The sequence below is a fragment of the Strix uralensis genome, chromosome 6 (assembly GCF_047716275.1).
Source record: "Strix uralensis isolate ZFMK-TIS-50842 chromosome 6, bStrUra1, whole genome shotgun sequence".
NCBI classification, from domain to species: domain Eukaryota; kingdom Metazoa; phylum Chordata; class Aves; order Strigiformes; family Strigidae; genus Strix; species Strix uralensis.
Window position 1 is genome coordinate 34,665,857 of NC_133977.1, and position 17,064 is coordinate 34,682,920.

Genomic DNA, 17,064 nt, shown 5'->3' on the forward strand with positions numbered 1-17,064 from the left:
TTCTGCGACATGTGAGTCAGACTGCACCTTTACACTTGACAGAGCAGCTTGTCCTTCCAAATATTAGCCTCTTCAAACATTTGGAGGTGAAGGAATATCTTTAGTGTATGTTGACCCAAGGGACTAGCAGCAATGGTAAGATCAGTCAGCAAGAAGAGGCAGTTTCATGGTTCATGATTTATTTTCCTTTCTTTACCCAGATTATGGCAATCTGATAACTGGATTTAGAAGTACCCATACAGCCACATAACAGTTTGCTTTTCTATTCGTTGGATTCAGAAATGTCACTTGTTTCAGGAGAGCTGCTGAGACATAAACAGAACATGAGACACTTACAGCCAGTCAGGAAAGCACACCTCTGACCTACTGCAGTGTGCCACATGTCCAACCTGCAGCAGCAGTGGTTCCTGAGAAGTGAATGCTGGTCACCACGCTACAAGAAAATCAGTGGTTTGGAAGGCAAACGTTGACACAGCAGCTGGAGAACTCCTGGACAACCAAGTTGGGGAGGACTTGGGCTACTCATTCTGTAAGGAAGACAGGAAAAAAGAAAAGTGTCTGCTAGGGACATGGTCATATCAAAGCTACACAGGAGTCTCTGCAGTTCTTAAACATGAGACAAAAGGACAAAGCACTGTTGGCTGAAGACAGAAGAGAGAATGGCAGAAAGACAAAAGGTGAGAGGAGAAGCACTGCTGAACATGGCTGCTCAACCCAGCCTGAAAGGCAATCCGTGCTGCCTAGAGAGCTCTTCAATCACTGCAAAAACCCACTTCTTTCTGGATAACAGAAGAACATCCTTCAAGGAACACAGTTCCTGCCTCTCTAGAACCAATACATAAAATGTAATTAAGCTTAAATTTCCAGGGACAGCTGGTTATGGAGCCACCTGTAAAGAAGCAGTGCCATCCATGCCAGCGCACATCCCAGGAGACTGGGCGTGTTGGTGAGGACTTTAGAGGACTCTGCACAACATGAAGAAGCAGATATCTCAGCAACATTTCTTGAGACCCTTCCCATCCTTAATCAATAGATAGGAAGAACAGAAAGAAATCAGAGGTGCAATCACACTGTAAAGTGAGAGATGGAGGTTTTGTGGCACATTCTTCCAGTGGGAGGGGAGGCCACCTTATCAGTAGAAGCCACCCCAATTTTCTGAGCAGCAGGCTCAGGCAGACTAAACAACTAGAAAGAGATTGAACTAGCATGAAGGGAGGATGAAGGGGAACACCATTGAACCAGGAAATTCAGAACAAAAGCGATGAAGGAAATGGGCCAGTTGCCTGCACAGCAGTGCCACAGAGTGGGTAACACATAAAATCAACAGTTACAACACATTTGCAGGCACAAACTTGGCACAAACAGGTTACCAACACCCGGTGGAAGGATTCACATACCAAAGCATTAACACCAATGGGAGGCAGAAAGTGGCAGTGGGTGGCAAAAGAGGAAGGGAAGGGGCACGCACCCTCTGGCACAGATGGTAGGAACCACTTTTGAGCCAACAACTGTGTCTACCAGCTCAGGCAGCTCAGTCTGCCCAGGACACCAAAATGTGCCTTCTCACCCCACACAGGCCACTTTAACCTGAGGTGCCAACTCCCAGCTCTCTTGCTCAGGGTCAGGCTTCTTGCATCCCACATGTTGCTACACAGATGGAAAAAGTAATCCCAACTCAGCTCCCGAGCAGGGCTGTCTCCTAACCACAGCAGGTTCATGTGGAAGCCAAACTTACAAACAAACTCTTCCACCAGCTGAGCCTGTGTTTGCCAAACCCAACCTTACCCAAGCCTCCAGCTAGGCTTGCAGAGCTCTGTGGTTCCTTTCCCTCTGCTTATCTCCAACCCTACTCCTATTAATAGCTAATTTCCCCTCTATATCCTTATCTGCCTACTCAAAACGGGATCTTGCAAGGCAGAGGTTATCAGCTCCTGAAGGCAGGCTCCTACAGCAGCTCACTACCCTCTGCTCACATGAGACCAGACAAATCCTGCCAACACCCCCAAAACAGGAACCTGATGCCCCATGACCCTCTGGGAGCATCTCTGTTAGACCCAGCTCCCTGATCGCTGCGTGTTTGCTCGGGATCTCCAGTACTGCAGTACAAAAGCCATCCCACTCTGGTAAGGGGGCATAGGGACAAAAGGGAAACTTCACCTGAGTCAAAAATTGTCCTAGAACCACCAAGGCATCTGTCCTGCCACTCACACATCTGCTGGCAATACAGCCCTCCTCCCTGGCTTCCCATAGCTTTCATTTAACTCCAGCACAGGAAGCTCCATAGTGGACATCAACATGAGAGAGAAAAAAAGAAGTGTTTTCAAATTTAAAAGTAACATGAAACCGAGCAACCACTAAATTGCCTTGTAATTGCAATCATTATATTTGTTGGAAGGAAACAGAAAAAAGACACAGCTAAGCACTATGTATTTAGCATTTTAAAGCTAAAAATAGCAGCAACTACATCAGCAAGGAGAAGAAATTTGAACAGAAAGTGAATGATAGCCAGCAATTATTTCCAAATATTTTAAGTAAGCACCCTGAAATTGGAAAAAGGCAACATGTGTTCAAATCCCTGTCCTGGCTTAGAGGAGAAATAGAAACAGGTAAAGTATTATGGAGAGGGGAAGAATGGTAAAGCCAACCATAAAAAGAAGTTAGAGGTTAGGAAAGATCAATTATCTATAAGGAAGCAAGATGTACTTAGGGAAGATTTAGCACTGGGAAGGATTTTCGATTTTGAAGGAAGGATTCCTCATGTCCTCTAGTAGTTTGGCTTCCCAGACCAAATGATGTCTCCTGGTTCACAAATGAACCCCCTCCACCAGTAAGTATTCCTGACACTTTACATGGTTTGAAGGTTAATTCAGCATTTCAGTTCCTAGATGTCAGAGAGTTTGGTCAAACTTTGTCAACAGCATATTATAATGTAGTAACATGTTAAACTACATAAGGATATGCTTTTCACTTCATTTGGGAGGATGCTAAAACCGATTCATACTCTGAATGCACTCTTCATCAACCATAGCTGTGCGTTAGCTCCATCACGAGGAGATAATTTCTCCGGAGTCACACCCAGGGTACAGCTTCTTAAATTAATGCCTATATCTGCAGATCCATATAGCTTCCTCTCAAGCTTATAGCAGTACCAGCATAAGAGATCTCTGAACCATAGACACAGATTTTCAACAAGTCTTGAATTGCAGGAGAAATTCCATAAGGCTGGAAGGTGGCTAATATTTTGCCTGTTTATAAAAATACATAGTTAGAGAGATTGAATTATTATAGGCCTGTCAGTCTGAAAGTATTCCCTGGGAATGGAATAGCTGATATAGAGTTAAAAGAGATTAGTGCCAATCAACACATTCACAGAAAACAGATCTTGTCAAATTGGTTCTCATTTTAATAGATTATGGTTTCCTGGATAAAGCAATAGTGTAACTGCAGCAATCCACCATACCATAGCTTTCCTCAGTCAGCTCAGGTTGGTCCTCTGAATAAGGAAGCAGAGACCCAGCCTTGTGTTCCTTAAAATAAATTAAAATCTGGCCAAAGGCATCAGGAAACGGGAACTCTTTGGGGTAGTGGGGTCCTGCTGGAATCTCTCATTGGCTCTGTGCTGGTTAGTGTCTTAACTAACAGCCAGGGCAGTAAGAGCATTACTGAGACCATGGGTGATGGAGATGAAAACATTAAGGAGCCGCTGGAAGAAGAGGAGGCTGCACTGCTGGGAAGCAGTGATGAGAGTCACCTGATGGAGGCAAATGGGCAGCAGCTCAGTGCCAGCCCCAGCACAGCTCCATGCAGCCCCAGCATGGTCAGGCTGGGAGAAGAACCACTCTGAAAGACAGTGGGAGCACCAGACATGGCTTGAAAGGAGCAGTGATGGCCTCAGAGACTGACATGATCCATGCGGGAGAGCAGGGAATGTCAGAATGTCACACAGGAACGGGAACACTGCTGTGGGTATTGCAACGCCTACTCTAGTTTGGCAAACACAGGATGAGAGGGATGTACGGGTCTGCTGCGTGGCCCAGGAGGGATCTCACTGCAGCACAAGGAGCCCACGGCTCTTCCCCGCTGCCCCCTGAGCATCCAGCGTCTGCAGGGCCATTGGAGGTCAGCAGGCAGGAGCAGACGAACACTTCGCTTGGAAGATGAAGCAGACAAATGAGACTGGAAATAAAGTCTATGCTTTTAACCCCTGGAACAACCATCATGAGGATCTGGCCTGTCACCAGAGAGGTTCAAAGCTGGGATCAGAGAGCACACACTTCAGGAAAAGCTAATTCAAAGCAGCACTGGGCAAGGCCTACTTTTCCATCTCTTATACAAGAGTGCAGCTTACACAAATGGTCACAGGTCATTCCTCCTGACCACGCAGCCAGCACCACTTCCAAGCAGTTATTAAAAAAAAAAAAATTACTGCTAGCTCAGAAATCTGTGTTTTAAGTCCAACTCATGGCAGCATTTGTCTGGTGTGAAAGGCACCTGAGGAACCTGCAAATCACAGTGTAATACACAGTATTATTAATAGCAACCTACAGCAAATCATGAATTCATCACTAAATCCTGCATGGAAATCTGTTCCAGTGTAACCATCCCTTTGTATTTATTGCGATGGCCCCCGCACCTCTGAGCAGCAGGAGGGGAGTAGGTGGCATTTGCCTCCCTCCTGCCGCAGAGTTTTATTTCGGCCCCTGCGAGCCCAAGCTGGAGACCCACAAGAGGGCGGTCGGGGTTGTGTTTTCCCTTCGACTTCATCATTTTCCACCTTAGCATCCTGGGGAGGCTCACCACAAAGTTGCTTTTCATCTTCTGTGGCCACTTACAGCTACTTTCTGAAGAGAATGTAATTGGTGTTGTTATATGCCACGATATATACAGATAACAGAAAATGTTCACTGCAGATGAAGCAGCTATTTATTAATTGTAGTCCCTGGAATGTTTGTGGTATGTGGGGCAGCCTGTTTTAGAGCTGCATCAGCCAGCAGGCCCCCAGATCACAGGGCTGACCATGCTGGTGTTTGTAGCATCAGGGTGCCCACGAGGTTTATGCTGGGTTTTTGAAGACTGAAGCTTCTTCTCCTATTTTATTTACTCAGAAAATTTAAAGCAATCATATTAAAAATAGATACAAAATATTAGACAAAATTAAGTCTCTCCTGAGCTCAAGAGAAATGTCACACCATTATCACTCAGCTTTAAGACCTCAGTCACCACCACAAGTTTCATTCAGACCTAGATATGATCATTATTATTATATGATCATATCATCAGTATTACCTAGTTGTGCCTTTGACACCTCTTGAAATTTCCTTATCTCCTGTTTCCACCTCCCTCACTCTTTTTCTCCCTCCAAAACAAGGCCAATGCAGTGCTGCTTTCCCCTTCTGCACAGCACAGCCCGCAGGTACAGAAGCTTTCCGTCTGTTCTCTCCACTTCCTCCACCCACCCCATCCCTGCTCTCCCTCTTGCCTGTTCACCTTCTCTTCTCTCCTCCTTACCTCCTCACCCTCTTGTGCATCTCCTCAAAACCCTGTCTCCCCTCAAGTGCATACAGCTTAACCCTTCTTGCCTCTCCCAGCATGGTGCCATCTCCCCTTACTTCCAAACACTCTGCACTTTCACTGTCTGGAGTTGTTTTCCTCCAAATCCACACAAGATACTTCCCAATTTGGCTTTGTTTTGTGTTTTAGATACCTTCTATGACCAGTCAAAGAAAAAAGATTTTTTTTTTTTGAAAGAAAATACAGCATTGGAAAGGGCAGTTTATGTAAGCCATGCAAAAGCAACTAAAAAGGCAGCAAAAAAAGGTTTCTCCTCTGCATTTGACTGTACAGAAGTCACAACCGCAAAATCCTTTTGATAACACTATCACACCAAGAAGCAGCAGAGAACAGCAGCCAATGGGTCACAATCCTTTGCTTACGCAGGAACTCGAGGCTCTCCAGATGGCCCAAGGCAGAAGGGGGTAGTTGCCGCAGTCCTACTGTGGAGGGGACATACATAAAACCTCCCTCTTTTAGCTGGCAGGACAATGAAGCTTCTGCCATTGAGACGTTTCTCAGGCCATCACCGCTGCAGCGAGCATCCTGCCCTCCCCGGTGGCCACCCGCTAGAGGGAAGCAGCTCACAAAATCTACTCTCCTGCAGTGCCGAAGTCTCTACAGGGGCTGGATCATGAGTGCACATCCTCTACGAGCCACCCCCGCCCTGAGAAACCCCCACTCTGCTGGGGAAGCGGGAGGGAACCCGCCAGGCAGGAGCACTCAAACTCCAGGGTTTAGAGCAGATATTAACTCTGTGGCAGCAGGAAAGTGACTGCTTACAAAGGCGACTGCTTTTGCTGGTGATACGCGAGTATTCTATACTTGGATTTGGCACCAAAGCCTGTGCTCCCATTTTACTTGCTCTCATTCCACCTGGTTCCTTTGTTCATGTTATTTCTACGGCAGCCCTGTGCTAGAACCTTCACTACACAGATCATGCCTCCCCACAGAGTCCTAGGAGCAACTACAAGACAAGAGGCACCAGGGATGTGCAAAACGGGGGCGCACACGGAAACATGAGTTAGAGCCCTGCTGTGCCACTGCGTGACACGTGTGGGGAATTCGGACAACCTCCTTCCCTGTAATCCTTTAGGGGACATTAGAAAGCGTTCCTCGTTTCTTTAACTGAAGTGCACAAAAAAATTCCGGTGGCAGGCAGAGCCACACAGGGAAACACGGTCCCTCCCAGGATGCAGTGCTCACAGCCCAGCCAGCCGCGCTGGGACCTGGGCCTTGGCCCGCTGGCTCTGACACAGGTTCGCCCACAGCCGCCGCTTCCCTCTGGCTCACCTGCACCAGGCGAGCTCCTCAGTGTGGGCTTGAGCTTCTGATTTGCTCTGCGCTTGCCAAGGTAGTCCCTGCACACAGCTGCTAGGTTAACTCTGCTTTGGCTGACACACCAGGTACTGAAAGAATACATTTTAAAAAAAATTAAATAAGTAGAGTTCATAAAAATACTTTTCCCATTTCAGCTGGCTCCCTCACCCTATCTACATTTCAGGAGCAGACAACAGTAGCAACTAAAACATACTGACTAGTCAAGGTCCTGCTAGTAATGGGGAAGGTCAGGGATAGCATGAGCAGTGATAATCCACCCAGCACCGCTTCCTGGGACAGAAGCAACAGCTCCATCAGCAAATTAGATGATCCATGTAGGTAAACTTTCACATACAACCATTTTGTCAAGATTAAATTAAAATGGTCTACCTACCTGCTATTATTCTCAAGGCCTTCCACCAATTTTTGATGGTTATTGGATAATTGAAGAAATCTCATCAAGGCAAAGCAGATCAAGTTATGGAAGTTAAATCTGCACTGTAACTGGAAAGATGCACACTCCACAAGTGTGCATTTGTCATGTGGACTCTAACCACATGGGAACAGCCATTAACCCCTTAAAAAGTTAAAAAGCTGAAAGAGGGGTAGAAGCCTTGACTGTTTGCTCGGATCCACAAGTACACAGGCCTCATGCAATGCTTTTCTGAAAACAGCAGAAGTAAAGTTATTGCAAATTATCCTTAACTCACCTTTCACCCAATTTCTGTCAAACAACACAAACCCTTTTCAAATGATCTTCTCTCACCTAGCTGAAGACACACACGGAATTCAGACAGCCAGTTCTGTCTGGGCAAAATCAAAGCAGGGATCAAAGCTGACTCGTAACAAGTATCTAGTTTTGGTCTAATCACTACATTCTTCACCTAAAAGGCAAATAAGGTAGTTGTGCACAATTTACTACTTAAATTTTAAACTCAAGTTTAAGGCCTTTTGAGAACTAAGATGGACAAGAACCCATTTCAAGAAATTGACCAGCAGTTTTCAGAATTGGGAAGACACCATTTCTACAAAAAACAACATAACAAAAATATCAAAGAGCAATTTTATTTAGCTTATTTGGCACAAAACTTACAAGAACAGTTTTGTTCCCTTCTTAAATTTAGTACAACTAGCAAGGAAAAAAAAGGCATACTAATACATTTAATAAGCTGTACAGCAAGTGAAATGTGGAAAGAGGCACCAGAAAGATCTACCAAAAATCAAAGTGCATGAAAAATACCTACTCTGAGCGCCTCATGGTATTGTATTAAGGCACCACTCCTTTAGAAGGTTTACTGAATACATCAAGTGTGCAACTTCTTGGTTTGGAATGTAAGAGTCCTTCAGCCTGTATCAGAACCGGATACTGCAACCTCTGAATGGAACACTACTTCTCCTTGTAAATGTTAAATGGAGAGACCTCTTTCTGCCCGACATCATCTCTCAGCCAGAATTATCACTGTCCTATGCTTTGAAAAAGCCAGCACAGGTTACCAGAGTGACTAGCATTTTACTTCAGAGTTTTAAGCTGTAGTGTACACCAGGCTTACAAATTCTTTACAACGGTTTTATAGAAAAGAAATGCTGCAGAGACAAAAGTAACATTGGACAGATCAGTAACTACATTTAGATACTTTATCAAAAGAACATTTAAGGACTTCCTGGAATATCTTGTAAAAAAGGAAAAAAAAAATTAAAGTCTGAGTAATGTTATAATCCAGAATAATTAAATACATTTTTCAACAGAATATTACAAAGCTTCTTTTAGGACTAGCAATCAAGCCTGACAAATTCCACAAGACTTCAGGAACTTTAAGTATGTAGAGAAAGCCCAATATTAGACAGTGGTAAGTGTTTTTCGCAATTGGAAACATTTAATGCAAGTACCTGTAACTGTAAATCATGTTATACTGGTGTATATATATACACACACACACACACACACCAAAACATCATTACACGAGCCAAACAGACACCTTGGTTCATCGTGGATTCTGCACATCACTGCTCTTAAGTACTACAGAAGTTGCACCAAGTATTCTTTTAAGAACCAAACTGCTTCAGTTACAAGAAGAGGTACCACAGGCCAGATTCACATCTAGTGTAAACACGTTCCAAAAAACCAAAGAGAAGTTGCATCTGCTTCTTACCAGCTTTGACTTTGGTTTTGCTGCTCAGCTGGATCACCAGTCTCCTTTACTTGCAGGAAGAAGTTTGATAAGAAACCAATGCCCGTATCAAAACTTAAGTGGGAACCGGTAAATGCAGAACATCGTATCAAATCAAATCATTGTACAACACCTCTACTGTAGAGAGTTTCAAACATCTCAGGAGCTTGAGACTGCTTAACCTGAACTCTGGAAAAGCACATTTCTCTATGGACATGCAAAGGCATTTAAATGTGAACCCTAGGCGTTACAATATTTCATTTTTTGTCCTCTTATGGCATAGACCTCAAGAACACAACTGTGTGTCCCATTATAAAACACCAAAGAACCCTTGAGCATTAAAAATTCTAAACAGCAAGGGCTGAAAAGAAGGGCATCTGGAAGTGATCTACACATCACAGAGCATGGTGTTTCACAAGTCTCAGAACAGTTCAGTTAATACTTTCTGGGATAACTTTCCCTATACCTTTGCCCCAATACAGAGCTGTAGTTTTCAGTAACTCTTTTACCCCTGAATTATTTGCTACCACATATAAAACATGCCACAGAAGTGGCAGTCAGGGCTAAACATTTAACAACATGTCCTTTTTGTCCTTTATTAACAATTACAATCAGCAGAAAGAAAAACTACTCACTCAACTCATTTATTTCATGATTTTATGTAAGTCATGTAGCAACTTAACATTGGTGTTATACATTTGTGCTTCCGTTCTCTGGCACTTGGAGGAGGAATTCATTCCCAGATAATCACATCTTGCTGAAGCATTCCTTTGCATTTGTCCAAACTTGAATTCCCTTTAAAAAAAAGTTGAAAATCAGTAGGTGGAAATATACTTTGTTCACAAACCTCATCAACAGACTTTCTTCCACAGAAGACTCTACAAAAAAGTCCCACAGAACTTCACACAAAAATAAGGCAGAGGCCACACTGGAATTGGACCACACTGCCTGTTTTTTATATATATATATATGTCTCAACATTAACAAGTTACTGAGTTAGAGTAGGACGGAATATGTGGGAGGTTTTACGCTAGTGACTTCCAACCTTCTGTGACTGCAATGTTCCTAGTTATTGCAAGTTTGCATCTGATCCCCTGTTGATATGATAAATAAACTAGCCTGGCCTTTCACAAGCTAAACGTACCTTTTTGCACATGCTAATCTGCATAACAGCATAGCTTATAAGCGCCTCCTTCAAATCGTGATTCTTTTGCTCTTTAAACCGTTCAATGTCAGCCCAGGCACTTTTCACAAAGTCTCTGGAATTAAAAGCAGTGTTTCTGTTAGTAAGTGTTTTACATGTTCCATCCTCAGCTCATCTTCCTTCCTCTGGACCCTCAGCAGAGAAGCTATGTATGAAAAAGTGCTCCTCTTTCAGTCAGTAAACAGTCCTGTAATTATGCATCCCACAGTGTCCTCATTTTATAATTGGCACTATTATCTAATTCTCCATCATCATCTTAAGGTTTTTAAACCAGAGAATCAGTTTCACAGGATGCGTTGGGTGGGTTGTTTGGTTTGTTGGATTTTTTTTCCCCAGTAAGCATCACTGCCATAGAACCAGTATAATTCAGAATACACTTTTTTCCCCTCAGATTCTGTTGGGGTAACTAAGTATCTTTATACTAGCATTCAGCACACACCATTGCACGTTTCTTTTTCAATTGTGAAGTCAGAAGCTTCGTCTTTCCAACGTGCAAACACACTTGTCATCATGATTTGGAGACACTCAAGTATAACAACCATTTACAACGCAAATTTGACTTGGACAATTCACTTCAGGAATTAAGTTTGTTGGTTTGGTGATGTGTCTTCAGGTCTCCTTAACCAAAATGGAGGTAGATTCTGTAATTCATAGCTTCCATTTGTGTTGGACTATACATACAAGGCAAGTGTTCACTTGAAAATTGCTTCCAGAGCTACAAAAGAACATCTCCAGTACTTCTGTCAAAATGATTAAGAAACTACGTTTACTAAGCATCCTGTTGTTTTGAACTATTCATGAACTAGTCTTATCTTTCCACGTCTAATCCTAAAATATTAGGAGATTCCACGTTTACCCCTTGTGTTATATGATGAACGTGTTCTGAGACAATCACATTGCTTTAGGAATGCTAGTTCTTATTTTTCATGTTTGCATTCCTGAAGAAAATTTCATTAGAGCACCAAGAAGCAGTTACTCAAACACAACGCGCCAGAACTTCTCATCTCTTTCAAACAGGACTCAGCTGTCCCCCATTTTAAAAAGTTGCAGAATATGAGCTCAAGACCCATACACATAAACCAAACCAAATACTGTGTTTGAAGCAAATCAGCTTTTGAGTCAGGCTATTCAGCTGCAGACCTACAAGCCCACCTGCTAAACATATTACTAGCTGAACATAAAAGCATTCAAGTCAGCCATTAGAGTGGGCTCAGTAACTGGGAAAGTCATCAGGTTTTACATAAGCCATACACTCAGACCAGAAGCTAACTGCATGTACTGTACTTTATTTCACAACTTGCAGCTGACAGGAGCTTTTATAGACAGCTCATAAACACCAAGAATATATTAAAAACACTTATAAAATGCAAACACCTTCAAGAGCATCCAGTCAAGGACTTTTGCTAAGACAATCCCTGTGTTTTCTTTGAAAAAGTCAAGCCCGTTTACCTGCCCTCCAGATTTTTAGACTTAAGTTGTTCTTCTCCTTCCTGTATCTGCTCTTCTAGAACCTTTATCTTGGCTTCCCTCTGTTCAGGATTTTCCTGCCCAAAGAGCTTGCTGGTCATCCCTTTCAGGGAGAATGTTCTCACAGTCTACAAAAAACAAAGACACTCTAGGTTTGGGATTCCTGAGCACAGCCATAGGACATTATGTGATTTTACCAGCATTTGGGCTTATTATTCAGCTGATTTTTTGTTTTAACTTCCATTTTGTGAATTAAATTTTCATTAATTGATAGGCACCTATGGGAGGTATGGTCGCTCACATTAGACTGAGCAAAGTGGGGAGGAAGTAATTTGATGTTCAAACTCTTTAAGGCTGGTCTGTTGATCAGACCATAAGTGAGTCATTCCACTCATACAGGTAACCCTGCAGAGCATTTTCCTATTGAAGTAGGAAAGAAACTAAGCCTTGTGTTCTGCATGAGAAAGAAAAGCCATAAAGTAGTTTCGTATAGAACATCAATAGATCCAACAGCCATATTAAGAATTCTAAACACTTTAAGTTACCACTTTCAGGTAATGTTTTAAGTAACATTACTTTCCGTATAAAATGGATTAACACCACATATGAGTAACATTCACCTTTCAAGAGGCAGAGGAAGCCTTTTATAATTCCCAACATTTTGATCTTTAGGATAGATGTGTTTGTGTTATTCTGCTCAGGTCATATTTCCTGCAACCCTTTACTTGCTCAGTACTCAATAAAAAAAGTTTGGTACAAACAGCTTATATCACCAAGAACCAAGTTACTTTAAACCTCAGATGCCTACAGCTCATATGATATCGCTTCTCATAAGCGGCAGCCAGCATGTTAGTGCCATTTAAATGTCATTCTAAGTAACTTGGCTCAAATAAAAAATAAATTAAAAAAAAGGCATCTTGGAGAAGAAAGTGGAAAAAGACTCACTCCTGTTGCCAGCTCCTCACACTGCTGTTTCTTAGATGTTAGGTCCTGTGCAGCCATTTCCAAGTCATATTGCATTAGTTCGTGTTTCCTGCAAACTGCCCTGAAAAGTAAGTAATGAAAGATCTATCACGTAATACTTTTTTTCTACGTCTCCCTCCATTTAAACTTTACAAATGGCATCATGGGGGTATTTTTTGGCAAGCAGCACATTCAGTTATTTATCTAGCTCGAATTCAACAGCCTTATCACAGAATGCATAACTCTGCAAATACTGTAGTTAAGCAAGCTTGGATCAAAGTATAAAGAAAATTCTTAGTACAGCAGCATTCTGCTCCTCTTTTTAGACTCACTCCAAGACACTCTCAGCAATACAAGCCCTACCACCTACTTAAGGACACCACTGTAAAATATTTTTATTCAAAATACATTACAGAAAAATCACAACTATGACAAAAGGTACCTGGAGATGGTACCTGTCACAGCAGCAATGTATCAGTCAATCAAAATTCTTCACATTTTATTTTTTAAACAATGAAACAAGAAACTGTGCTCCTGGATTCATATAGTGCCTTTCATCTGGAAGAGAGGAGAGTTTCCTCTGACCACCTGCAATAAGCCCCAGTCCTGTGTGGGCTGACGATGCTACATCCGTACTCCACTGCCGGATGCACATTTGTCTCCCAGGAGAGGCTAGTAGTGCTCTGGGTTCCCACACAGCAGCCCTCACACTTGCCAACCCAATTTTCTACAGCACTACTTGACCTCTCCAAGAGGTTCAGAGCCAGCCTGTGGAGAGCATGATAGCTTTAGGCACAATTTTACAGCATAAAGCAATTTGCTTTTGTATCCATGCTTCTAAGGAGGACTGCCCTATAAAGGCTAACATAAACAAAAAATATAAAAAAAATATAATCCGTATTTGGAATAAACAGCAGTATACCAATTTTAACATTTCTGTCATTTCACTACTGATTGGCTCGGTTCTAATTTGTATTGTCACCCACGTGGCAATCAAATATGAGTAAGCAAATTAAGAGGTGAGATCATGGAGATTCCACAACATTGAAATTTCTACTTCTCAGAGAACAGAAGAGGATACTAAACTAAATTCAACATCAAGACAATGTTAGAGGAAAGGACTGCAGCCTCCGCTTGGGCTATACACTTCTGTACATACCGTAGTGCTTCTGCATAGAAGAGATATTCTTTCAGCTGATCTGCATAATGTTCCTCTTCTTCCAGTATGTCATCAATAGAAGCTGCATATCTGGTGAAAACCAACCATGATTAAATATAAAGTTCCTTAATTTAACCTTTAAGGACTACACATACAGTAACAAGGGAGGACACCTGTTTCACAGAACCACCAGTCACAAAGTAAAACAGTGAAAGGCACTTCCAAAAAGGGTTTTTCCTTTATTTTTAATTAAACTCTGAATCAGCTAATATAAACATTCCTGCAGGCCTGTTTCTTTGGTTGTTACGACAATGAATCTTTTGACAAGTACAAGATCTATCATAAGTTTCCTGCTGCAGATGAGGCAGTTTTTCTTACAGGAAAGAAAAACACTGTTCCTTTTCTTCAGTGGACTGTCAATATACAGCACCATGGCAAAACAAGACACAGTGCAGAAGAAATCCTGCAAAGCTTAAAGCATTAAGGCATAGAAGCTTGAACATCATATCTTCTGAAAAGCAAAGAGGTTGCTTTCATTGTTCATTACTCAGCCTGAGCACAAGAGAACTCACAGTGGTGCTCTGAACACCACGAATTGAAGTCGTTCAGCTCCTTGCTTTGTCTGGTGTGTAAGTCAGGCATATCAACTGGAGAAACAAGAAGTTTAAACCTTCCTTTTAGAGAGAAATTTGAAGTCCAAGGGCTCGAACCAACTCCGCAGCTCTTGCATTCAGTAAGAGTTATGTCATTTAGGCTGATGTCTCCTAAAAATGGCAAAAAGCACTTTCTCTGTCTAGCTTACTTGGCTTATTGGACAGCATTTAATAGGTTCTCACTAACCAAGATGATGGTGCTTAGACACATTTGCAGGGACAGGCCTACAGCTAAGAGGTAACTGTACATCTCACTTAGCACAGTGACACAAATAGGATGCCACTTAGCCCACAATACAGGGCACGTGCCACTGGAGATAAACAGAACAAACAAGATCTCATCACAAATGCCTTCATCTATTCTGCTAACTCAGTCTGGATTCTCAAGTATGTGGCAATCCCTTGCACAGATGCAGGCTCTCTGAAGCGAGCATATGTCCATGCTTGTCTAGTGACCAGCACGTGACCCATATGTTAACTACATATGTTAATTACTCTTGGCTTTAAAGTTTTTGCAAAGTCTTTGAGCTTTTCCCTTTTTTCCTGTGTCTCTCCATTAACTGGCGCTGTGGAAGCAGCAGCAGTCTCAAGCTGAAAGGGAACTGGTAGCATGACTTGGGAGAGAGCAAGAAATCCCTCCTTCAAGTTCCAAAAGAAACAATGGGGTCACTTAGACCCCCTGGGAATCTAAGGGAGGTATCTGAGGGAGACACTCCTGCTGAAAGTTATCACCCTCAGGCCTGCTCAGTAGGGCCTGCCAACTAAGGCTCTTCAAAGGGGGAGCGGCTACTTGCGGAATAACTGGAAGAATGGGAAGACTGAGGAAGAGCTGTAGACACGCCCATGTGTTCATGAATTGTGTAAGTTTGCAAGCAAGATGAGTTGTTTTGCTGGTCTGCGAAATCAAAGACATGGCACATCCAGGAAAAGCTCTACCAAGGCTACTGGCAATAAATAAGCATAACACATGAAGTGACCAGCAACAGCAGATCAGTTTAAATAGAAGAGATAAAAGAACAGGCAGAATAAGAATTCACATTATGAATCAAAGCAAGGAAGAAAACCAAAGTGTTGAAAAATATACTTGTTCTGAAAAAATCCTGCAGCCACACAGGTCATAAGTGGCTTACCCTCTCTATTTTTTAGTTCTGAAGTGCAGTAATTTCAGTATAGTGGTTAGACTTCTCAGGGCAGCAGATGGGCCACATTTCAGTTTCAAGTAAGTTCTAAATTTAGAGCAGTGCTAGAGCTCATCTGTGGCAGAACAACTCTCAAAAAAACCCCAAACCCCACCTTATGTAGACAGGGGTTCCATTATGACACAAGTTTGATTTGAAAAAAAGTAGTAAGACCATCTGTATTTCTGATTGCATAAGCTGAAGCTTAAATACTTGTTTGTCCTAAGCAGATAAGCAAACCAGGGAAAATCTTACAGAGAAACACTGCACTAAGTTCTAAAGGTACCCAACACGTACACCCACTCTTCATGGGAATCAACTAAACCCTTTTTTTAGCCTAGACTGGTTCCACCTGTAATGACAGTCTAGTTGATACAGAGATAAAGGGTCACTCATTAATGGCATAAAGAAGTCAAAGGTCTGGCATTTTTCTTTCATCTTTTAAATGCTAGAATTACAGCCATTCACTCGAGCTTTCTCAGCATACTCTTCTATCACTTTAACAAGCTTCATCCTGTTATACAGCATAACATCCAAAGCAGCTTTGGGATGTCTTCTCCAAATATTAAGTAGTTTTAGATCATACTGAACAATAACAACTCAAAAGTTTAAATAAACATCTAGTAAAGACTACAGCATATGGGGTAGATATAGATGTTAAACTTCAAGACTAATTTGATTATTCTCTGTTAGGCAACTTTCTTGAAGTAGCTTTCTGTTGCAATAAACTCCTGTGTAATGTTATGGGAATGGCAACTGGACTGTTAAGTTATACTTTCAAGAGATCACAGACATGAACTTCACTGGTAGGAGACCACATGGGTCACTGAATGGGTTCCTGAATCTCACAGCTGCTATTTCTTGCTTGATTGTCACTAAGAGATTATTGTTGTACGAGAGTACCAGAGCAGAAGAGATGACAGACAATGAAAGCTACCTCAGGCTTCATGCAGTGATAAAGTTACCCAGAAACTCACTGCCATTACTCTGGATCTTTAACCCCAACTGTGTTACAGAAATATAAAACGTCTCGGATGCATGGAGAGGGCTCAGCCTCCTCACTGAGAAGTGAGACCCACTTCTTAGTTGGTTATGCATTTCTAGGTGTTTGACATCTTAGTGTGGTGTATCTGAACCACTGAAAACTTACTTGTGCATCCTTAACTCCTCTATATTATACCATGTTTTCATAATCTCTTCAATTTCTGCATACTGCAGTAGGCGCTTAACATTGTATTCCACCTCTACTTATTTTCTTCTGAAAGCTGAATGCATTCTCCATTTCTTTATTCTCACCAGAGCCCTCTGCCTAAGAAAATATTATAGCTTTTTTTGGGTGCAAACCACGTTAGCCAAAACACAGAAGTGTGAATATATTATTCAGAGAGGTTCAAATTCTTAA

General features: G+C 42.2%; 1 protein-coding gene and 1 long non-coding RNA gene across 2 annotated transcripts in view; both read right to left on the reverse strand.

Moving 5' to 3' along the window:
- Positions 1-159: 159 nt before the first annotated feature.
- Positions 160-7,138, reverse strand: LOC141944992 (uncharacterized). The gene is made up of 2 exons (XR_012629384.1): positions 6,844-7,138; positions 160-527 (listed from the first exon to the last, which is right to left on the reverse strand). It is a non-coding gene; the product is annotated as an uncharacterized LOC141944992 (long non-coding RNA).
- A 783-nt stretch (positions 7,139-7,921) lies between these two features.
- SNX4 (sorting nexin 4) overlaps positions 7,922-17,064 on the reverse strand; it is a 36,080-nt gene continuing 26,937 nt past the window's right edge. The window contains 5 exon segments of the mRNA XM_074873648.1: positions 7,922-9,833; positions 10,183-10,297; positions 11,692-11,837; positions 12,655-12,754; positions 13,832-13,921. Of these exon segments, the coding sequence (XP_074729749.1) occupies positions 9,786-9,833; positions 10,183-10,297; positions 11,692-11,837; positions 12,655-12,754; positions 13,832-13,921 (499 nt within the window). The 3' untranslated portion in view covers positions 7,922-9,785.